The sequence below is a fragment of the Podarcis tiliguerta genome (genome assembly GCF_965153285.1).
Source record: "Podarcis tiliguerta genome assembly, chromosome: 14".
NCBI lineage: Eukaryota > Metazoa > Chordata > Lepidosauria > Squamata > Lacertidae > Podarcis > Podarcis tiliguerta.
In genome coordinates, this window is record NC_139547.1 from 2,472,869 (window position 1) to 2,497,916 (window position 25,048).

At 45.2% G+C, this 25,048-nt stretch overlaps 1 protein-coding gene and 1 long non-coding RNA gene across 4 annotated transcripts in view; one reads left to right on the plus strand and one right to left on the minus strand.

The window, feature by feature from the left end:
- ENTREP2 (endosomal transmembrane epsin interactor 2) overlaps positions 1-25,048 on the plus strand; it is a 193,379-nt gene that overhangs the window by 157,728 nt on the left and 10,603 nt on the right. For all 3 annotated transcript variants that reach the window (XM_083412776.1, XM_083412777.1, XM_083412778.1), the window contains exons 4-5: positions 820-948; positions 20,229-20,336. In XM_083412776.1, coding sequence (XP_083268902.1) covers positions 820-948; positions 20,229-20,336 — 237 coding nt within the window. The remainder of the gene's footprint in view (positions 1-819; positions 949-20,228; positions 20,337-25,048) is intronic.
- Positions 9,990-11,765, minus strand: LOC310664174. The gene is made up of 2 exons (XR_014504808.1): positions 10,941-11,765; positions 9,990-10,322 (listed from the first exon to the last, which is right to left on the minus strand). It is a non-coding gene; the product is annotated as an uncharacterized lncRNA (long non-coding RNA).

Consider the following 25,048-nt stretch of genomic DNA (forward strand, 5'->3'; position numbering starts at 1 on the left):
CAAAGGCCTGGAAACGATGCCTTATGAGGAACGGCTAAGGGAGCTGGGCATGTTTAGCCTGGAGAAGAGGAGGTTGAGGGGTGATATGATAGCCATGTTCAAATATATAAAAGGATGTAATATAGAGGAGGGAGAAAGGTTGTTTTCTGCTGCTCCAGAGAAGCGGACACGGAGCAATGGATCCAAACTACAAGAAAGAAGATTCCACTTAAACATTAGGAAGAACTTCCTGACAGTAAGAGCTGTTCGACAGTGGAATTTGCTGCCAAGGAGTGTGGTTGAGTCTCCTTCTTTGGAGGTCTTTAAGCAGAGGCTTGACAACCATATGTCAGGAGTGCTCTGATGGTGTTTCCTGCTTGGCAGGGGGTTGGACTCGATGACCCTTGTGGTCTCTTCCAACTCTATGATTCTATAATTCTCTTCCTCCTCCTCTAGGCTCAGCCTCCTGACTCAGCTTCCTTCTTCCTAGGATTCTAATTTACTTTCCACACTATCAGATCAGCTGGAGGAAAGACTGAGTCATCGAGGGCACCTGTAAGAAGCTGCCAGCGATGGTTACAATGAAAGGATCCCCCCCCCAATCACCTTGCGAGTAGCAAAGTGTTCTGCCTATACTTCCCAGAGGGTTAAAAAAACATGATTTGATGCTTTTGAGTGAAAGGGGACTCGGCCACTCATTCCTTAGTTTTTAGCCTTTAGTACCTTAGTTGACCAAATCAAGTCATGTTATTGAATCCTTTGTAGGTTTGGGGTGTTCTTTGGTTGGTTGTTTTGCACTTACTAAAACTTTGGCCTGTTCTTTTTCTTTTCTTTTCTCAGATTAAATTTGACAGTGACAGTGTCTGCGTTTGCTGTGAGCTACAACACCAGCCCTCCGGCTGCAGCCTGGGTGAGATGCTGAAACTGAACCCTTTGCAGGAATGCAACACCGTCAGGCTGACCCTAAAGGTGAGATTCAGATAAATTCTCTCCTCCTCTTTTGCTAGGTTTCTTTGTGACAAAATCAAAACCTCTGGAAATGGGAGATGCAGAAATACTAAAGCATGCTGAGAACCATTCAGTATTAGAGGGACTTGACCAGCCATCCTGTGGGGGGGGGGGGGTACCATTATGTGAGTCTAGTCCCAGTAAACTCAGTTGACCATCCTTCCAAATAAACACAGAGGACTTGGCACACACAACATAGATGAGCAATTTTTGTTGTTTAGTCGTTTAGTCGTGTCCGCCTCTTCGTGACCCCGTGGACCAGAGCACGCCAGGCACTCCTGTCTTCCACTGCCTCCCGCAGTTTGGTCAGACTCGTGTTCGTAGCTTCGAGAACACTGTCCAACCATCTCGTCCTGTCGTCCCCTTCTCCTTGTGCCCTCCATCTTTCCCAACATCAGGGTCTTTTCCAGGGAATCTTCTCTTCTCATGAGGTGGCCAAAGTATTGGAGCCTCAGCTTCAGGATCTGTCCTTCCAGTGAGCACTCAGGGCTGATTTCCTTCAGAATGGAGAGGTTTGATCTTCTTGCAGTCCATGGGACTCTCAAGAGTCTCCTCCAGCACCATAATTCAAAAGCATCCATTCTTTTAGCCTGCCTCATTTTGCCTGGCAGTCAAGCAGTGGTGCTATGGAGGGGAAATGCAGGAGCATATAACTCCTGGCCCTTTTCTGCAGCACGAGTGATGTCATCTGCTGGAGCAACAGGGAACATTGCTTCCCTACCTGCATGTGTGTGTGAATTTGTATTGAGACTCTCTGTAGTACAGAGAGAGAGAGATTGTGATCAGCTCCTCTAACTTCAGGTGCCATTTAAAAAATGAGAATCATGCATGTTAAGTCGCTCCTACGTTTCACTGATTGTGTTTACTCTTATCTGTTTCATTTGATGTATTGTTGCACTTGGCTCTTTTCTCTGCTAGATTTATGTCATTAAATACTAGACTCTTCTGCCCCCTGCCAGTGGGCCCAGTCTTCTCTGATCTGTCAGGAGGGCAACCTTAGCTCAGCCTGACAGTTCCAGAGGACTTCTCTATAGCCACGCTTGCCCATTCTCTGCAAAAATGAGAACTGTGTGATATGCAACTTCTCCTATCCCACCCCCTGCACCCCCACCAACCTCCTTCAAAGGGAGAGAATTAGGGGATATGTGAAACCTATTTCTTAACAAGAAAGGCCTCTCGTTTTGAGTTTCAGGTTTGGTTTATTGTACTGGTGTTGCTTTTCATCTCTCCCCAACTCTCCCTATCGGAGGCGTCTTGCTAGGCTTGTGGAGAAATTACAACTAATCAAGTAAACACTGACAGCGGTAACGTTCCCTTTCTATAATTATGTTTAGTACACTGGTACCTCAGGTTAAGTACTTAATTCGTTCCGGAGGTCCGTTCTTAACCTGAAACTGTTCTTAACCTGAAGCACCACTTTAGCTAATGGGGCCTCCTGCTGCTGCCGCGCCGCCGCTGCACGATTTCTGTTCTGATCCTGAAGCAAAGTTCTTAACCCGAGGTACTATTTCTGGGTTAGCAGAGTCTGTAACCTGAAGCGTCTGTAACCCGAGGTACCGCTGTAATTCCTACAGGCTGCTGTGAGTGAAAACCGCTGTTAGGCACACAGGGTTTGGTGTGGCCATTTGCTTGACAAAAGGAAGTGGCACAGAAAAGCCAGAACACGGGAGATGTACGTGCCTTGTGTACAACGAGTAGCTTTAAAAGGGGGTAAGATAGGTTCATAGATTCATAGAATTTCAGAGTTGGAAGGGACTACCGTATTTTTCGCTCTATAGGACACACTTTTTCCCCTCCAAAAATTAAGGCCAGAGGCTTCGCGTTGCTTTCGCTGAAGCCTGGAGAGCGAGAGGGGTCGGTGCGCACCTGAAGCCTTTGGAGCGCAGCGGTAACTCACGCTGAGTTCCGAAGGCTTCGGGTTCCTTTTGCTGAAGCCGGGAGAGCAAGACTCTCCTGCCTTCAGCGAAAGGAACCCGAAGCCTTTGAAGCCTCCTCCTTCGCAGGAGAGGCGCTGCACAGAGAGGGAGAACTGCGCAGTGCCCCTTCAGCCACGCACCTGCCTGGAAGCCGGAGGAGCAACAGAAGGTTCTCCTTCTGTTCCTTCTCCAGCTTCGCAGCAAGGCGCCTGTCCTGCAAAGCCGGAGGAGGAGCAGAAGGGTCTCCTTGTCATTTTACAATGACAAACCTGTAATTTCTAGGGTCCACCCTCTCACCCTGCCCAGATCCCATTTGAAAAATTAGTGTTACAATGGCTACTTCCTAGTCCTCGGGTCTGGAGGCGGATCTGAGGGGCAAGTTATACCTTTTTGTCAGAAGATCAGCAATTGCAGGTGGGCAGAACCAGTGGAGCATCCCCCTGTGTCTGATGGCGCTGGGGGAGATGGTGTGACAGGCACTGTGGAATGAGTGAGAGGTGGGGACGGACAGGGAGATGGGTGAGGTGAGAGAGCAGGTTCCTGCTGGACCCTCCACACCCTCATGCTCATAATGTGTTATTATAGTATGGCCTGGTGGTGATGATGCCTACTTGATGGTGCAGAGCGCAAGAAAACAGTTTGGTGTCCTTGCAGAGTAGTGTTTGAACCTAGTAATGTCCAGCCCATTCACATCCCACCCTGACACATGAGCAACGGTCCTTTTGTTCTTCTCCATAACCACCTCAGACAGCCCAAGCTGTTACTATAAGCCGCAAAATCCAATAAGCAAATGTGGGCAATAACTAGCACATGAGAGCTACTCATATGGAGGGTATGACGACTGTATCTCAGAGGATTTCCATATCTCAAACAAAGGTTTCCTGTTATGCCCTCTTTCCCCTGCTCTATTTCTCAGGTGTTTCAATAATAGAATGACTACAATAGATATGATTTTTTGTGATGGAGGGAGGTTGTTTGGAAAAAACCAAATTACATGAAAGTGAATGGCAGAAGTCCATGACTGAGGAGTAGGTAAGAGGGATCATTAAGCTATTGCCAATGACAGCCCTGTATTTATTTTATTGATTTATAGAGTGTCTTATCTCACAATTAATTGGCCTTCAGTGAACTTGGCATTTGAACAGCTGAGAAGGGCCAGTGCACGAAATCCTTGCCCACAGCATCAAAAGATGCACTGCTTAAATGCTCATGGCCACAGAAGAGGTGGCCTGGCTGCTTTATTATTTTTTATTATTAGGCCAACTTCTTTCTTTTGGCCTAGGAATATGCAAGTTTTTGTGCTGACACAGCTGATCCAACAGCCAGGCTCTTCTTTTGCTCTGATGTTGGGGTGGAGAACTTAGGAACCTAGGAAGCGGACTCATCCCAGGTCAAGCAGTTTGGGCAGCTCACCTGATATTGCCTGTTTTGACTGTCAGTGGCTCTCCCACAGAGCTCTTCCCCTTCCCCTTCTACTGCACTTGCCAGCAATTAAGGTTATGGCCTTCTATTACTGAGCTATTGCTCTTCACTCCAAAATTTGCTCCACTTTCATAGAAACACGCTTGCCCCATACTGTGTCAGACTAATGGTCTGTGTACCTTAGTGTTGACTGCAACTGCCTTCCCTGGTCTTGGACTCCAAAGTCCCATCAACTGCAGTCATCTCTGCCCATGGTCAAGGGTGTTGGTATTCCAAAGCATCTGGAGGGCACATGGTTGGGGAAGTCTGGTCTTCATTGGCTGGCAGTGGCTCTCTAAGGGTTAATAGGAATCTTTTCCAATCCCTTGCCTACCTAGAGTCATAGAATTCTAGATTTGGAAGGAGCCCAAAGGACCTTCTCCTTCAAGCCTCTGCAGTGCTCTCAGCTAAGAGGTGCCCGGGACTGATCCTCGGGTCTCCTGCTTGCAAAGCATCTGCTGCCAAGTTCCTGCTCTGTTCTGTTCTTTATCTGTTTCCTTGTTGCAACAAAGCTTTACTATAAAACACATTACAGTAAGATAAATGGCATTTGTTTTCAGTCCAGCTCCAACATTAAAAATAATAACAATACAATAAACAAAGATTTGTTACCTTGGAGGCATTAAAAAACCGAATGCTAAGTCCTAAGAGACCGTTTTTACATCATTAGGCATTGAGTTAAAATATCCCCTCCCCCCGGTTTAGAGTTTTATTAAAAGTAAAGTCATCCCTGGAGTAACTACAAAAGCATTACATCAAGATTAGATTATGAAATGGCTCCACAACCTCCTACATATTAAGGAAAAATAAATATTTTAATTCAGAACTGCAGTTTTTCTCCTGCTAGAAATGACTGCAAAATTATCTCACTCTGAAATCGTGCTAAACTGAAGATGCTCAGTTGGCATCACAGGAGACAAATTGGGCCCCTGAAGCAGTTTTATCTTGCTTCATGTTACACTTCCATATTTTAATCTAGGAAAGAGGGGAAGAGAGAGAGTCTGTGCTAAAACACTTCCATTTGAGCATCACAATAACCCAGACATATTATCACGGACAGCATCCAGATTCCAAACATTCTGTCCAAACTTACTAAGCTTTGCTGGGAGCTGGCAGCAGGCTGGTGCAGACTTTGCCGTCACTTCCACTCTCCTCCTTCCATAGCATGAGCAGAAGGGGAACCAAACCACAAACCCAGCCAACCTGAAGCCATGGTCTGTGTGCTGATCTTGGCTTATCAGGGAGCAGCAAACCATTAGCCTTAGTTCAGACGCTTGTGTCAAGGGAAGGAGCAAAGTGGGCGCAATCGGGCAGCATGCATGGCCATTCTCAGTAAGCCACAGTAGCTCAGATATTCTGGCTCATGGCGACATGAGACCACTGTGGCTTCTTTCTTTTGCCCATTGTGTGCCGCTGCTCCAGCTGTCTCAGAGGATGTATTTGAAGGCAGAAAACATTTAGTCCAAGTTGTGAAGAAAGTTAAAACATTGACCTCCTCTTGTCAGAATGGAGCAGTGATGGAACAAGATAAAAACATGTCTTGGATTCTTGAAATGGTTGCTATCAACTCAAGTCCCTGGTTTGGCATAGCCTTGCCACAGTGCTGTGAGTTCTGGTAACATCACATCTTGATTATTGCATTGTGCTGTCTGTGGGGCTTCCCTTGAAGGCAGTCCAGAATCTGCAGCTAATTCATGTAAAACCCATTGTGCAGGATCTTCACTGAGCCCAATTCAAGATGTTTTCATTAATTAAGCTGGGGCCAGGTACCTCTCAGAGCTTCTCTCCCTTTACTGTACCCTAAATTTGGCATGGGTGGCCCTTCATGCTTTCCCGTTGGCATGTGTGGCACTCCACTATGGTGGCACCCTGGCTGTGGAACTCACTCTCCCTGAAGGTGCAGGTGGGTTAAAAAGTTATTAAGCTTCTGGTGTCTAGTCAGAACCAAGTTATCTCTCATAAGAACCTAAGAAGAACCTGATGGATCAGGCCGGTGACCCATCTAGTCCAGGGTCCTGTTCTCACAGGGGCCAAATGGAAGCCCACAGACAAGACTTTATCACAACAGGTAATAGTTGTGTTGAAGAGCCTGGTAGGTAAGCAGCTCCCTTTTCTTCAGCAGCAATCAGTTAGACCACTGTCATTTATCATTTAAAATAAAATTAAAACCTTTTTTAAAAGAAAAGAACACATTCCTGTCCTTGAGCTTCCCAAGTAAAAGGAGTACACGGAGAGCAATTTCATGGGTGAAAAAGCTTTACTGCTCATTATCTCTCCTCACGTTATTGTGGGTATATCAGCAACAAAGCAGCGTAATTGAAGTCAATCAAGGGTAAAAGAAGTCTTCTTTACAGTATTGCCAAACTGGGCTTGTTTTCAGGCCTTTGTCAGAAACAATGTCAGTCCGTCACCTTTAGGGTTATTGATTACAAGAGTGTCTTTCGGCATCTGCACACTAATTCTGCCCTTTCCGTGTTTGTGGAATGTGCCTCCAAAAGTTCAAGGGAACTAGAAGAGATTTGCTAAAGAGCTATGAATCTTATTTCTCCAAGGGAAGCCAATCTTATGCATGGAAGTTGAGCAAGAGGTCCTCCCATACCAGGTCAGCTGCATTTTCTTTACTTCTTTATCAATACTGCCCTATCTATACTACTATGACAGGGGTGCAGAATTTGCAGCCTATGGGTCAAGTGGGGCCTTCAGGGCACACCTCAAGTCATGCCCCTTAACGCATTTGGCCTGTAAACCAGAGAATTCCCACACCTGGTCTGAGATTAAAAACCTAGGTTCACACCAGGAGCCCCAGAGTGTTGGATCCCACAATATAAGAATCAGTGACTGATACCCTTATATTCCATAAGGCCTTCTAAGGATTATTGCCTTGCCAAGTATTGGTTCATAAATTGTACTAATCCACATTTAGTTCTAGAGGCTCTGTCTAGGTGTAATTGCTTATAGCCACTGACTGTTGGGATTTGCCACCTTCCCTTTCAAAAGTCATCCACACCTGTGACCATCACTGCATCTTTCAGCAGGAAACTCTGCAAGTAAATCATGCTTTCCTGTGTCTGACTGAAAGCTACTGTCCATCAGTTTCACTGAAAATTGGAACTGCACAGATTTTAACAAGTCTTCCCCAGTACTGCTGCCCCAATCCAATTTGGAGGGACATGGTTGGCTTTCAGCTGAAACCCAGTATTGGGTTCTTGCACACTGCCAGGTCTGGGTTGAGGACAACCGTCTGCGGAGACCCAAGATGCAGGAGGTGTAGGAGGCAACCCGTAGTCAGGAGAACCAGCAAGGGCAAACCAGAAGGCAAGACTGAAGAGCAGCCCCTTAGTTTGCACCCTCCAAACACCCCCCACAGGAACATGGGAAGCTGCCTGATATGGACTGTCTGTCCAGCTTCATGTTGTCTACACTGATTACACTGACAGCCCTAGCGGGAGATGATGGTGAATGAATCCAGGACCTTCTGCCAGAGGCGGAGCTAGCTGCTCCAGCCCCCAGAGCACCACACATGCTGTGCACCCAGGGGCAGGGCTAGCCACCTGCAGGGGCAGGGCGAGCATCCCAGGGGGCGGGGTAGTAATGTCACCCCCCCAGAGATGACACCTGGGGCAGACCACACCCACTGCAGCCCCCTTCCTCTGCTGGAGGGGTGAAGGACAAAGATGCTTTAAAATAAATAATAAAATAACTGTGTGCTTTTCTATACAAAAGTTATGTTGCTATGTTCTAGCAAAGCAAAAAGCAAAAATATGTTTGTGTTAGGAAACAAAATCCTCCCTGCTAGGCTTTCTGTGGAAAAGTTCAAATACCCCAATGTCAACAAAGTAAACAATGTCTAATAAGCCAGCACAGGGACCAGGTGATCCTGACAGGTAATCATTCTAACTCACTCAAGAACAAATTTTGAGAAATCAAAGGATGAAGTGAGCAAGTTGATTGAGATGGAGAACAATGACACCAGCAGTTATCAGGAAAGTAGTGGCCGAGGCTGGATACGCAGGTCAAAGATTACTATGTCCAAGATTTCACTATGAAACTGTTGACTTTTACAAATGTGTAATGTATTTTTCCTTTTACTGTATGGATTATAGACACAGAGAGCACAGTCTGTATAGATAACAATTTTACTGTGTTGTACAGGGAATTTTTTTCCTAAATACCCGTGGTCTTCTGTCAAAGTCATTCCTAGCTGCAAATCACTGCAGGAAAGCAAATTGTATTTAGCAATAAAGTAAAATAAGAGCTGGTGAAATTTGGCAGAAAACCCAACCTTCTGGAAGCCTAAAAACTGAAAAATTTTCAGAACTTTAAGAAAACATGGATCTGTTCAAAATTATAGTTTGTATAATGAAGTGGGCCTCAGATATACCGTATTTTTTGCTCTATAAGACTCACTTTTTCCCTCCTAAAAAGTAATGGGAAATGTGTGTGCGTCTTACATTAGGCTGCACAGCTATCCCAGAAGCCAGAACAGCAAGAGGGATCGCTGCTTTCACTGCGCAGTGATCCTCTTGCTGTTCTGGCTTCTGAGATTCAGAATATTTTTTTCTTGTTTTCCTCCTCCAAAAACTAGGTGCATCTTGTGGTCTGGAAGTGGCCTAGGTATTTCCCCACACTCAAGTGTCGCAGAAGAGTAATACTGCCTGCACTTCACCCTCGGGGATGGGCTTTCAGTGTCTGTAACACTTTCTGGGTCGTTTACACATTTTTCCTTTGAAGTGTTTATTTCATTCATTTTCCAAAAATATTTTTCACCCAGAACCAGCGTTCCACTTAAGAGCTGTGAAGCTGCAGCAATAAACCCCACGTAGATAGAAATTCCAACACGTTGTTCTGTTGAAATGGGAGGCCCTCCCAAAACCTCAGGAAGCTGAATTCCTTTGTTTGATAATATAGAATGCAGATTCCACAAAATGGAAATAAGTACATGAATGAATGAATGAATGAACTTTATTACAGTCGCAGACCAGGATAAAAAACAAATAAAAAAACAACAACATATAAATAAAATAGCAGTTAGGATTTATTTTTTTAACCAATAATTGTTAGTGCAAATAAGGACAAAGAAACAAGCATAGGATAAAACATCTGAATAAAATACAAGATTAAACATGGATAATGGATGGATAAAAACTGATAATTAAAACAGATAAGAACTAAAAACAAATAAAAACACACAGTTAAAACAACTGTTAAAAGCATAAGAACTAAAAGACTCGCAGTTAAAACAACTTTAAGAGGCTGCAGTAGAAGTAGAAGCCTCTGAAGTAGAGGACACTCACAGCATTAGAAACTGATGTCCAAATATGGTTAAAACAGACAATTAAAACAATGTACAACAATAAATTTAGAAACAATGTACAACAATAAACTATCCCAGGGAGTTGACTCGTAGTCACCCATGGAACCGAGATTGGGGATTTTCTTGCCTGAAATAAGTACATATGTACCTGCTGCCACGTCCATCATTGCTCCAATGGAAAAGAAGGTAGCAATGAAATCGTCGTGTTTTCCAGGCACAAAGATGTTACATAGTGCAAAGGCAATACAAAAAAAAAAAAGGTCACCGCATTGGCAATTGAGGCCAATGGCATCAAGTCCTGGGCAAGGATGATTTCAGAGGGTAGGGACTCCTCATCGTTTAATGGTATGCATATAATGTTGATTTTCTTCATTGTAATTCTACGCATAGAACAGGCACCCCAGATCCCAATCCCTGCAATGCCAGGTTTGTTGCTGCCCATGATGTTCTCAACCTGCCACTCTCTCCATTCAAGGTTGGCAGATGTGGAGCAGATGCTCAGAATGCAGCCCATAAGAGCCAGGACAAAGACACCCAGTTGCAAGCAGGATACTCTGCACACCAGCCACACTGAAAAGGAGCCATAATGCGCCTGGGGTGGAACTTTAGCTTTGGTACTGGGAAGGCTGGCAATAGAAGGCATGCTGGGGAAAAACACAGGCAAAAGATAACCGTTAGATACTTAGGCACAGTATCATATGGACATCTCCTAAAGTTTGGGCAAATAGTGATGTGCAGCTAAAACAATGCCATCATTCTAGGGCAAATTCTGCATTTCCCACCTTGAGACGTAGGAATGGAAAAGTCTGCTATACCTACAATCATAGGTGCCAAGAATCAAACTTCCCCAGGGGTGAAGAAATTGCACAACCGCACAACCCCTTATGTTCTTATGGACGCCCTCCATGCAGATAATTTGGCTCTTGTCTTGTCCACCCCTCCTCTGCATTCCTAAGCCCCCCTCCCTTCCCTCTCCATTTTTAAAATGTTAAGCATGATCCAACCAAAGTTACGCATTCTACCCTTGAAAGAAAGTTTGGTGCAACACACCAATACAGCTACTGTTCAGGAAAGAATCCTTTCTGGCTTTAATCCTCATATTCTCTCTCTCTCTCTCTCTCTCACACACACACACACACTGTGAAAAGCCTACCAAGTGGCTCTCAGACAGAACAAAAGGAAATAAAAGTCAATTTGTTCTTATCTGGGAAAACACTGCTATGTTGGTGTGGAACTGAGGAGTGCTGCATATATGCACCTACATGAAATCAGTTCTTCAACTAGTCTCTGGTCTGCAAGGGCTTTTTCCAGGGCTTCCTGTTCGTGTGTCTGACCTAAGACCTGAGGAGAGTGAAGCTGGTCTGAGCACTGCAGCAACTGCCCCTTGGAGTTCTGAGGCAGTTAGAATGCAGCTTGCTTTGAACGCTCGGAACAACACAAATCATAACTCCAGGGTACTGGTCATTTTGAACATTTGGCAACTGCTTGGAGGCAGTATGCTTTTGAATACCAGTATGATTCTGGCACTTTTAAAAGACACTTTTTTGTTAGATGTAAGCTTATGCAAAGATTGGGTACAAAATGTGGAAATAAACACTGAGCGAACAAGATTTGAAATAAACGAATAGACAAATAAAGAAATATTTAGTTGTTTCCATTGGTTTTGAACACCACTTTGAATTACAGCAACTTGATTCAGCAGTACTGGTGGATCAGACTAAGGATCCATCTAGTCCAGCATCCCTTTTCTAAAAATGAAAAGTTTTATAACAACTCTGTGGGGACAGGCATTTATTAGCTCCCTATTGCAGTGTGGCAGAGGTGTGGAGACATCTGAGACAGTGAAATAATTTCTTGCTTACGTTAAGACCACTCTGTAAATTCATGGTTAGGGGGATCTTTGAGTCAGAGGTTTCCCAGCTTCTTGGTTGCTTTCCTGGTCACCCGTATATCAATTCTCCCTACTGTTGCTAGTCCCCAGGGGCGAATCTCTTTTGAGATTTGCTGATTTTCATGTGCTAGGGACTCGTCATATTTGTTTGTAGATTTATAAAAGTCTTCTACAAAGATTTTTTCCGCAACTGCTCGTGGGGATTCCTTCCCTTATAAAACGTGGGACTGAAATATCAGTACAGAATGCCGGAATAACAGTCTTATACCATTGAACCATTGTCTACACTGAATGGCAGCTCTCCAGGGTTTCAGCCAGGAAGTCTTTCTCAGCCCTCTTGGGAGATGCCCTGGGGGACGGAGCCTGGGACTGCGCTGCCGGCACAGAAACCCCCTGCCACTGAGCTTGGGCTCTTCCCTCCAGCCTGCCCTTTTGCAAAACAGACTCTCAAAGTACACATTTCAATCACAACATTGATGTATAAATTGGAAACAAAGATTCACTGGGGGGTGCATTTGCCATTAGAAGCCAGGGCCTGTAATTTGAAAAAAACTGACCTTTGGATATAAACATGAGTGTTTCCCGAATATTTATAAAGTGGCACCAGTATTTCTAAACATACACACACACACCATTTAAGGACCTGGTAAAGAAATGCTGTCAGAAGGAAAAGGATGTTTGCAAATTACTGTAATTTCCTGAGATTATAGAGGAAGTTCATCCACTGAAGTCTTAAAAGGTATTGCTCTGGAGAGAAGTAAACATGTTTTGAACGATCAGGTTCGATGTTAGATGCCCAGAAAAGCTGGCAGTGTCTTTGTGCATGTACTTATGTTTTTAAACGGGAACAGGTTTCAGGACTGTGAAAAAGGGGGGAGACACACAATATTAGGCTGTCATTTTTCTGCAGATAAATTGTTATGGTGTGATTGGATTTGGATTAACCACAGGCTGCACTTGATGGAATGCAGCATTGCAAAAACAAAAAACAAAAGGAAACCTGGTAACTTTTGTCTGTTCAAGTTTCCAAGGCTGCAAAATAGGTCTTTGGGATTTTGAAATCACAGTTTACTAAGGCCCTTCTCCAAAGCATTGAACCTCTCAGAGTTTCCTGCTAATTTTAGCTTCCTCTTTGTAGGATTCTGTTCTTGGGTTCCTTCTGCACAGAGCCCTGGAGACGGGGAGGGACTCAGCAGAGGCAGACAGCAGCGCTTGGCCAGTGCCTCAAATGGCCTTTCCACGACTGTGGCAAACCGTGTGTTGTGGGATCAGTGGAGGTGGTAGATTATCTATTTCTGACACAAGATTTGTATACCACTTAATCAAAAAAACCTCCAAGTGGTTTACAGAAAACTGTATTTTAAAACTCATTTTAAAATACTGATTAAAAACTGCTGGTAAAAACAAGTTGACATAGAATCCCAAAAAATCAGCCAGCATTCTTGTTCTTCTGACAGCACTGAGGCATTCTGCATTGAGCATGAGAGATGTAACCGCATGTTGTAGAGCCAGCATGAGAGATGTAACTGCATGTTGCCAGGAGGGTGGGTGGTCAGAGTGTCAGACTAGGACCTGGGAGAGCAGGGTTCAAATTCCACTTGGCCGCGAAGCTCCCTGGGTGGCCCTGGAGTCAGTCACTGCCTCTCAGCCTAGCCTACCTCACAGGATTGTTGTGAGGATAAAATGAGGAGGTGGAGAACTATGGAAGCCACCTAGAACTCCCTGGGAGAAAGGGGGGATATAAACTCAATCAATCAATTTTTGACAGATTTAAATCTGTTTGCTTAACTAGACTGGGATGGGGGAAGATGCTCAGAAAAGGTTATCTCCTGTCTCCGTTGGCCTTGATTGTTTTATCTCAGGGGACATCAAACTTTCAGCAGGGGGCCGGTCCACTGTCCCTCAGACCTTGGGGGGGCAGACTGTATTTTTTTTGGGGGGGATGAACAAATTCCTATGCCCCACAAATAACCCAGAGATGCATTTTAAATAAAAGGACACATTCTACTCATGTAAAAACATGCTGATTCCCGGACCGTCCGCGGGCCTGATTGAGAAGGCAATTGGGCCGCCCGCATCTGACCCCCGGGCCTTAGTTTGCCTACCCATGCTTTACCTTGTGGTGGCTGTTTAGCACAGGCGCTGTTATCACACCCTTGCCAAAGGTTGCGGCATCCTGACATCCGTCATGTTGCACAACAGCCTTCACCAGCCTGGAGCCCTCCAGCTGTTTTGGACTACCGACTCCCATGATCCCAGCCAGAATAGTCCTGCTGACGGGGGCTGGTGGGGGCTGCAGTTAGGTGCCAAAGGCAGCTGGGGAGCGACAATATCTGTTTACATGATCCAGATGGGTTTCCAGGGTCTTGTGGATTTGGTTTGACACGTCCCATGACTCTAGCCCTGTAATCCAGTGATGGGGAACCTGAGGGACTCCAAATGATGCTCAGTGCTGTCTCCCATCATCTCTGGCACCCTTGGGCATGCAGGCTAGGGCTGTTGGAGCTGAGAATCCAGCAATATCTGCAGGTTCACAGATTCCCGGTCCCTGCCACAATCCAAACCAAAGAACAAAACAGACCGCTTTTTAAACCTTCTGCTTTGTATGTTAGGAAAGTCAAGAGACAAGGCTGAGATTTTGGGGTTAGACCTGGAGGGCTGGATAGAATTCAATTGTTTGCAGCTACTTTGGTGTCTTTCATTCATGCAGAACAAAGTTCTTCCTGGGGGACCCTTTTACCTGCCTGATTTATTTTTAAAAGGTAGATTTATGAGGAGCCATCACCTTATCAATGTCTTTGCCCCAGGATTTTCTCTTCATTGGAAGAATTATGCTCACTCTTGGATTCCAGGCATCCTCCCAGCAAGGCTTTCATAAGACTGCAAATATAAGATGCTGCCCTTCCCTTTCAGAACCCCTGGGAATAATTGTAGCAACGGCATACAGTGGTACCTCGGTCTACCAACAGCCTAGTTCACAAACTATTTGGAACATGAACACTTCAAAACCGGAAGAAGGTGTTCTGGTTAGCGAACTTTTTTTGGAATCTGAACATACTCCGTTCGGGGGTGCACTTCCGTTTTGAGTGCCACACTTCCGTTGCCCGGCAGTGGAGAAGGGGGTCATCACGGCGTTTCCCGCAGCCGCAAGGGAGGGAAGCTGCCCGCCAGCTGGATTGCAGGAGTACAACCCCCCCCCCCGTGCCGGACTGGCGACACCCGGAAGTGGAGAAGGGGGACGTTCTCTCAGCTCTGCTGCAGTTTTCTCCCCCTGCTGCCGCCTCCAAGCGGGCTCCGCCCTTGCCTACTTTCCCCCCTTCACCCAGGGATGGTGTGCAGAGGGGTGTGTTGGGGGGAGGAGAAAGGCAGAGAGAGAGAGACCTCCGCATGCACAGAACCAGCGCGGTGGAACATTTTTAGGGCCTCCAAAGCTTTCCAAGAAAGTGCTCCTCCTCCTCCTCCTCCTCCTCCTCCTCCTCCTCGTCCTCCTCCACCGCCCTCCACCCCCGCTCCGCTTTCCCTCCCTGCCGCGCATCTCTTGCTACCATCGCTCTTACAACCACATGCGGATCTATGCCAATCCTTTCCATTTTGTTTCCATTTTCCATTACTTTCTATGGGAAAACATGCCTTGGTTTAAGAACACTTTGGTTTAAGAACGGACTTCCGGAATGGATTAAGTTTGTAAACCAAGGTACCACTGTATTGATATTTTAAGCATTGTGCCCCCTCCCCCCCCCACTCCCAAGTATCTGCTGGTAAAGAGGGAGCAGAGGAGGGCCAGGCAAGAAAGAAATGTGAGAGTGCTTTATTTATTTATTGGTCAATAGAACTTCTGGACCACCTTTCAGCCAAATGGGTCCTTTTATGTAATACAAGCAGACAGAGCCAGAATGAAATCTGATTGTTCATTTGATATTGTCATGCCACTTTTCCAACAACCGAGTTGAGCTCAAAGCACCTCATGAGAATAGTGAAGGATTGACAAATAAATAAACCCTTCCTCATACAGAACACACACACATACAAAATAAGGATATAACAAGGATCAAATGAAGCAAAGCAATAATAGTACAATAAATACAACAAATGAATCAAAACGGTGGCCAACTAGATGCCTGTGGGGAACCAGCAAGCAGGACCCAAGCACAAGAGAGCCCCCCCCCCCCGGTGGCTTCCAGCAACTGGCATTCAAAGCAGGGCTGCCTCCGACTGTGGAGGTTGAGCATAGCTGTTGTGGCCGGGGGCCATCGGCAGCCCTCTCCTCCATTAATTTGTCTTATTATCTTTTAAAGGCATCCAAATTGGTGGACATCCCTGCCTTCTGGGAGAGTAACTTCCATAGTTTAGCCACATGCTGTGTGAAGAAGTACTTTATTTTATCTGTCCTGAATCTTCAAACATTCAACTTCATTGTATGTCCATGAGTTCCAGTGTTGAGAGAGAAAGAGAAAAGCTTTCTCCACTTCCCCCTTGCCATGCATAACTTCATAAATTGTGATTAATATGAATAAATGGGGTGCATTCTGATGCTTAATTATGCTTTATTTGGTCTGCCATCTTGATCCCACGTGGTGCTTGGAGTCTAAAGGTAAATGGAGATCTCAACCTCCCCCTTGGGAAGCCTCATGCAGAGTTGGCCAGAGGCATCCCAACTGGTGCAGGTTGGGCTTGTCATACCAAATTTGGCAATGTCCTACCAAATGGGGTTACAATATCTTCAGAGGCATCCTAATCGGTACAGTTTGGATCTGTCACATCAAAAAATGGTCACACCACAGCAATGTTTTGGTCTGCCATCTTGATTCAAAATGGCGGCTGGTTGCCCAAAGTCAGTGAAAACTGCTTATCCCACCTCGGGAATCTTAACACATGGAGAACAAAAGGACAAATCATTTTCCAAAATATATAGTAGATAAGGGTGACTAATATATACAGATAGAAAGTGCTGTTTTTCTGGACACAGAAATGTGTTGTGCTTGGAACAGAGCACACCTGCTTGTGAGGCATGTTCCCAGTGGTCTGTGGTGGGGGTTTTGTGTTACCGAATTAAAAGGCTGCACTGGTCTAGGTTTGTGATTTGTTTTGTTTTACATGGTGGACTGCTGCACTGTTGAAACAAAGCATTATTTCCAGTTCTTAGGTTGCTGAGGATCACATGACCCTTGTCCTCCTTTCAAGCACGTGAAAAAGAGATGGATGTTAATTAAGATATGTCAATGAGAGGAGGAAGAGGAGGAGAAAAAGGTTGAGAGAAAATGTAATTTATGTCTTTAATTTTCCAAATGTTTCTCTTCTCCGCCTTGCGCCACTTAACTTTAGGAGTAGCAGTCTTTAATTAGGTACAGTGGCAGCTATAGAGGGTGATTCAGTTTGCATGCCAGGGGTGTAATATATCAAGTTATATCCCCACAAGTCCTGTAAAATAAGTATGGGAGCAATTTTATAATTATGCTGTGGGTGGGTGGCCCCAGATTAATTCTGAAAATGGGAAAAAGAAGATGGGGGAAGGGGAACAGTCTGTTATTTCAGATATCAGTATTTTGATAGGATGATGATATAGCATGACAAAACATCAATCTGGGACATTTTGGTGAAGAAACCCTATGGAGTTGAGGAAATTCCACAAAAATGGGGAGAAATAAGACTTTCCCCCACATCAAGAAACCATTGGGTGGTGCCCAACCAACCTTTACTCAGGTGCAAGCCCATTCAAATCCATGGACCTCTATTAACCATGCCCATGGGTCAACTCTGAGTGTGACTAACACTGAATACAACTCCATGGGTTTTCCTCCACCACCACCCTATACTTATATTCTGCTATTTAACTGGAGTCCTCAAAGCAGCTAAGAACATTTATAAATGCAACAACTAAATCCTACACAGTAGACCCACCAAAACCAATCAGCCTAATTTCATAATTTTGAGTGCAGTGGGGTTCATTATTCCTTCATCCTAAAAGAAAACTCAGGGAATCGAATGGACTCTAATGTGCCCATTAATTTCAGTGGTTTTACTCTGAGTAGTACTAACATTGGGATTTACCCACAGTGGGCCATTCAAAGAAGAGCCAAATGGTAAGTGCTCCAAAGGTTTCTGCCTCTCCATCAAGCAACCACATTCCCCAACTGAGAATGGGGAGCTGCAATTTTCTCCTCCTTCTTGAGTTTTCTGTACAAGCAGCATATGCACAAGATCCTAATATATGATTAGAAATCACCATTCAGGGAAGATACAGGAGCCAAGAAGATGCTCATGGATTTTAAAAATCCTTCCTTCCTTTACTTACAGGAAAACAAATTTACAGTTGATTTAATGCCACCCATATTTTCACTTGCTGCTTCCATTCTGTATTTCATTAATGCCATAGATTTTCTGCACACAGGTGGGTAGGTGGCATGAAACTGGAATGGGATCAGTGCTTTGTAAGCTGAACTACTTGTTCTCCTCAATGTCTTGGGAGCTGCATTTCTGTTGCCTTCCCAGCTGACACAGGGGAGGACCATGAGAGGGGCAGCGGGAGGGACGCAGTGCCCAGTAAGACTTTTCACACACAGCTCTTTTGGGGTAGCTTCAGGTGTGTGAGGCAGGTGAGCAGGGAATGAATGCCTGGCTGATGGAGCAACAAGGTGGGAGGTCTTCAGAACTGTGTTTTGATTTTATGGTTTTTTTATGGATATGATTCATAAATTGCTTAGCAAGAAACTAGACTTCTAAAAACTGGGGCATAGAAGACTCACTCAGTCTCATTGCATCCTCTTTGATGTCTGGAACCCGGATGACCCATTTTTCTGGACTGAACCTGCTACCTGTCAGTTTGGAGCTCCCTGTATTCAAATGCCAGCAGCCTCCAGGTGAATGAAGAAAACAGCCTTCTTGCCCACACCTGTAATTTCGCCAAGCCAACAATTCATCGGCCGAGTGTGGAAGTTATTCCACTAAACAAGACATAAGAAACTGCACCTGTCTTTGAGACAAAGGCTTGAATTCCCCTGAGGCCTCTTTTTCTGTTGAGGTGTTGCATTAACAGAACATTTTTTAGTATTTCCTCTAAAATTATATACCTGGTGCTTTGACCGCTTAGTCTTTTGTACGCATCACTGAAATCAGAGCAGGGGAAACCCTTTGAGGACGCCACTGTTCATCATCAGGTGCAAAATTGAGAAGTATCAGTCAAATCTTTTCAAACTGAGGGGTGATGACCAAAAAAATTAAAGAATCGGCATTGTCTCACACTGGAGGGGAGATGGCAGTTCCAAGTTAGGAAGGAGTTGTCAACCTTTTTTAGGGGGTGGGGGTTGACTTCTGTTATTGAATCAATTACTAGACTGCTTAAATTTAAATACATTTGCACTTTATCTAAAGTTGAAATATAAGTGACTTTTTGAGAGATGAAGGAAGCTGCCCCAGGTAGGGTTGGGAAGGTCCAAGACCCTGGAGAGCCACTGCCAGTCAGAGTAGACAGTACTGAGCTAGATGGACTAATAGCTTCCTGCGCGATCCTATGTATGTTCTCAAGTGTGAGTCAACTGCTTCTGAAATGCCCTCCAGTTTCAAAAACAAGTTGACTTTATGAAGTTACTTTCAGGTCCAGTGAGCTCAGTACCGTTTGCTCTGATGACGGCAGCTTGGCAAGGGCTCAGGCAGAGAAGGGTCTCTCCCCCCCCCCCCAGCCTCCTGTGATCCTTGTAACTGGAGGTATCTGGGGTTGAACCTAGGGGTCTTGTGCATTCAAAGTATGGGCTCTACCACTGAGCTGTGGTCTCTGAGCATTTGTCCACTGTCAAAGGCATCTGCTATTCTGAAAAAGGGAATCTGGAAGCCTGATGGGTGTAGAGCCCATTATGCATGTTGGCTATCTCCCTGCCCAAGAATGAGCCTATGCCCAAATAAATTTGTTGGTGTTAAAGATGCCCCAAGAATCTTTTGGGGTTTTTTATTGCAGGAGAGTTGATATAATTAGAAAAAGACTCAAGGGTGCTTCTCCAGCATGCGGCCAGGAAAACCACACATGGCAACGAAAGACTGGTTGTGAGCATTCCGTGGCTCCCCTTCACACCTTTGAATATAGCTGTTTCATAGAATCACAGAACTGTAGAGTTCTAGTCCATCTAGTAGTCCAACCTCCTACAATGCAGGAGTCACAGCTAAATTTACAATATTTTCCCCCACTTTGCAGACAGTTATTGCCTTCCAAAGCAATTTTAATTAAGGGATGGCTGCTTACAGATTTATCTGGCTCACACACACACGCCAGGGAAGTGTGTGTCCGTAGGAAATCAAATTGTAGCCAGGAATGTTGCAGAATTATGCTTGCAGAATTTCATTGACTAATAAGAAATAAGAAAGACTGTAATAAGAGTTGCTGCTGGAATGCTTTTGTGGCCACAATACAAACAGATGCATTTTCCTTTTTTAGGAGCTTTATACTTGGTTTTTCCTAGGGGTTGGTCCCGCATTTGTTTCTGAGGAATGAAAGGGTTATGTGCAGTGTAAATTGGACAGGCCTAATAAAGACCCACATCAAGCAGATAACCATTGACAGCATTTATTATCCAATCTGCTGGAAATGTTTTTAGCGCCCATCGTCTGTCTTGCTTTGATAAGGAGTGACATTCTTGCGCTCTCTCTCTCTCTCTCTGTCTCCCCCTTGCAGGACCTGTTGTTTAGCGTCTGTGCTCTCAATATCATCTCCACTATTGTCTGTGCTCTGGCCACTGCGATGTGCTGCATGCAGATGGTCTCCTCTGACATTCTGCAAATGGTAAGTGAATTCCAGCGAGAGAATGTGCAGTTATGCGTCTATCTCTTCCCCCTTGCCTTGGTGTATCCATGCAATATTGAAGGGGCTCACCAAGGGGCAAGTCCAGATTCTCTTTTCAGGGACTGTTTGTTTGTTTGTTTGTTTGTTTACCACTATGTCATAAAAAACACCAAAGTTAACAGCAATAAAACTATAATGGAAACCATATAAAATAAGTTAAAAACAGACATCAATTTACCATCATGGAAGGATGTATTCTTAATTGGCGCATAGGCCTGGAGCAATGGAAAAGTTATCAGCTGGCATTTAAAAGCTGGCAGAGAAGAAACGTACTGAATCTCTATTGGCAGAGCATTCTGCGTGACTGGGCCAATGTCAAATGAGCCTGGGGAACGACCAACGATGCTCCTCCAGATGATCTTGTCAGCTGAGCTGTGAGTCAGCATTTGATCTCTTAGAAACTGTTGAATGCTGCTATTCTGTATTCATAGCTCCCGTTTCCTCTTATGTAATCCAGCTGTCCCCAACCTGGTCCTCTCCAGATGTTCCTGGACTCACAACTTCCATCAGTCTCAGCCCTCATGGCAAATGACTCACCAGCCTCCTCATTTGGCCCATGGGGCTTTTTTGGCTATGTCGTGCCCACCTGGCATTTTGGCCTGCAGGGGTGGGGGAAGTCCAGACTGCCAGCTCCAGTTCCCCAGCTAAGGTAGGATACCTCCTCCAGGCAGTCCCCAGTCTCCTTCAGTCAGCAGGGCTCATCTTAGAATAATAGATTCTAAGATTCTCCAAAGAACTGCACTGAACAAATAAATACTGTATCTGACATGGTGCCTCTCAGCTGTTGTGGGAATCCAGCTGCCAGCAGCCCAGCCAGCCTGGTCAATGGTTAGGGATAGTGAGAATTGTAATCCAAAGACAGCTGGAGGGCAATGTGGAAGGCACCACATTGGCCAGCCTTGCTCTGCTCTGATACAGCTTATGTGCTGCACATCAAACAGCAACACAAGTGTGAATCAGCCAGGGGAAGAAGAAAAGGGAATTGTTTGGCGGTGGCTTATTTTTTGGCCCATTTATAAACTCTGTTGTTCACAAGGTAGTTTTTAAGGTCCAGCTCAATAATTGATGGGAATGAGAGTAGAAAAAGTTCTGAGATTGGTGTGTCCGTGTGGCTAAGGAACACGCTGAGCGGTAGGGGGTGTTGCTGAGTCAAGTGCAGTTGCTTTTCTTATCCATACCTTTACAGCTTTTTGCTCTGCATTTTTTTCTTTTTCTTTTTGCTGCATGATAAAAAGTGCTGATAAAGGAGACCCCTCCATTTCCTCTGAAAAGGAGCTTGAGCCGTTGTGCATGTTCCAAGCAAGTGTCCTTGTGAAAAGCACTCGCAGGGGCTTAGAACAGTTAGTGAGAGCATCCTTTTCTTTTGGAACATTCCCTCTTGTGGGAAACAGATGTTCCAAGCATCCACTCTTCCCCTTCTCCAGTGTGCAGGAGATGAAGGGTGTGTCAGTGGAGTGGCTCTAGGTGTTTGAAGGATGGGCCAAGCAGGTCTTGCTCATGGCAGGTTTCAAGCAGAGCCCACACAGCTTACAAGGGCAGAGGAACACTAGGGCCCTTTCATGCAAATTAAAAGCATGAAAGTCAAGTTAAAAGTTAACAAGTCAGATTCATAAGAAAACACCACAGCACCCTCCCTAGCATTCTAAGATTTTTGTTTATGTTCTACCTTTTCACCAAATGATGATCCTCCTTTGCCTTAGTGGTTCACATAATCAGTCCTAAATGCCAACCCTTCTTCCTCTGTCAGCGGTTCTATGCCTTAGCAACACGAAACTGGCATATATCATCACGGCCATCCAATCTCTTTCCATGCTTCGTGAGTCACCTTCTGTCTTTACGACCTGCATGCTCAGTAATCCCCTCTGCATCGATTCTTTGCCCTTAAATTACGAGTTGTGCTTGTGGTATCCTGGGTCTGTCGCTTAATGTCCTGCTGATCTGAAGGCATGAACTGAACCAGAAATCACACCCTTTGCTAAGCTTGGCTTAAATTTACCGTAGGATTGGAAGTGGGATTAGTTTAAACTTACTTGTCAAGCCTCAAGGAATATTACTTCTCATTTTCTTCTGAGAGCGGCCCTCACCTGAACTATATGGTAAACTTGCTCAGTATATCTTGAGAAGTAGGAATGAACAAGAGGAGCCTGTGACAAAATATTGCTGTCGCATTGCATTCTCCAACCTGGTGCCCTCCATAAGTTGCTGGACTACAACTCCCACCAGTCCCTGCCAGAATAGCCAAAGGCCAGGAATTATGGGAGTTGTAGGCCTGCATAGTCCAGAGGGCCCCAGGCCAGGGGAAGTTTATGATTCCTCCCTCAGTTGCAGGATATTCCCGCTGAGGGTGCTGCCCGTTCCTTCATCCCCACCTCCAGGTTTGAAGGACTGTGTTCAATGTCTGGATTACGAGAATACCGTTGACTGTAATGATGCTGGGCTGTTTATTGTGACTGTCACAGCCTCCCTCTGACTTAAAGCACTCTTGACATATTACCTCTTGTAAAAGTTCCAGCAATGGTATCCATCAGCAAATGTAAGAAGAAGTTAATGATGGTATGTGGTCACTGTATAGCTTCTGCTGTCAGCTACAGGTATAATAATAATAATTCATTGTGGGTCTCATTAGGTTCCATTTCACTGAACAGCCTGCCTCTCCGTTTTCTACTTTTGAATACATTCATCAACAGATCTTCTGGTAGAGATGACCATAGTTCAGTAGCAGAACACATGCTTTGTGTGTAGAAGGTCCCGAATTTACTCCCCAGCATCTCCCACTAGAGATGAAGCGTCAGGTGCTGGCAAAGGCCTCTCTCTGCCTGGGAGTCAATAGGTCCGTGTTGTGTTCAGGCACAGGCATTATCTGTGCACTGTTCAGTCAAAGGCAACCCACAACCTGCACCCTACCCCAAACTCTTAGGCTCAAGCAAACCCTGCCACAGGCAGAAATGTGTTGCCTTCCTGAAACCTCTGTGAGCCAGAAATCAAGCCAAGAGGCAACAATCTGTTCAGTTGCCTCATAATTCCCAGAGAGACTGGACTTCCAACACTTCTTATGGAAGTGATATCTTAAATTCAGAATATATATCAGGGATCCAGAGACTCGGTTCACAAAAAATGTGGAGGATTTATAACTCTTATATAACACTTTCATGGGGATTTAATTTCACAGCTCTAGAAATAGGAATGCAATATTAGGGTGCAGGATGAAAGTTATTGGCGCTTCCTGCTGCTTAATCTTACAAAACACTTCCTTTTTAACAGCCACACATAATTTTTCTACCAGAAGGAAGGGAATAGTGGTCTCAAATGACCCAGAGGACCTAGGAACTGAGTCCCAGAAGGATAGGGCCCAAAATTGTAGGGACATCTGGGGAAAATGTGGAGACAGACTTGGGGGCAAGGCAAGCTGTGGAATCAGGTAAGGAATCGGACAAAACAGTAGAGAGGAGAAGAAGAGTGAAAGGTAGGTTTGCAGCCAGGTGAGCAGTCTGAAGGCACCACTGGTGTCAGGAAGACTAAGAGGCAAGGAGAGCGGAGGTCAAGAACGGCATGTGTTACCTAGGGAGCAGGGAGTGGATGTTGGAGCCAGCAGAGAAAGAGCGCGTGCGCGCGCACACACACACACACACACACACAAACGTCTTCTTTTTTTAATCAAATATGTCCTTATTTCCTTTTTGTTACATAGGTAGAGAAAACAGTTACAAACTTTGAGAAAAATGATAAAGAAGACTCTACTATATATTTTAGGGGAATTTGTCCTCTACGTACCATATTGGCCTGAATATAAGCCACACTCGCAAATAAGCTGCACCTTTAAAATTCAAGGGGTAAAAAGAAAAAAAGACAATACCCAAATATAAACCGCTCCCTTAAAATTGCCGGCGCAGGTAAGTGATGAGCGCTCTTCCCTGGTGCTCTCCCCTTGTGGTTGTCCACCTGCAGCAGCGTGAGTGTGGCGTACCCACTTCCCAGCTGGTTTGCGGTGCGCTTACTTCTCAGCTCCCCCCCCCCCCCCGCTAAGATCTATCCTGTAATGGGTGGGAGGCAGTGGCACCCCAAAAAAACTTTTCGGCTGCAGCAGCGGTGTTGGGGGTGGTGCACAGGCTGCCTGGCGACTTTCCCCCTTTTATGATTCCTCCATCCGCAGCAGTGGCACTTGCAGGGTTGCCTAAGGTTGCAAATATAAGCCACACTCTAACTTTGCATTATCAGAAGGAGGGGGGGGAGTGTGGCTTATATTTGGGCCAATTTTGGGCCAATTATATTAGGATGGCTCTTGAGATACTGGGGTGAGGGTTCCCGAGGTGGGGCAGTGGTCGGTGCCATCACTTGACTGCTGGATGCCATTTTGAATCAAGGTGGTGGTGACCTGAATGTGACTTTGGTGTGACACAACCTGTGTTTAGTATAGGTTTGGTCACCTCTTGTGATATCATCACCAAACTTGCCATGAGGGTTCCCAAGATGAGATAGAAGACTCTGTCGGAAGCCGGAAGAGTGGCTGGGGAAACTCAGCCAGATGGGCAGGGTATAAATAATAAGTTGTTGTTGTTGTTGTTGTGTGACAAGTCAAAATTCACAAATTACACTATCCATTTAAAAATCACAATATTGTTGGTTTCTACAATTTCCTGGGAAGCTCCATGCAC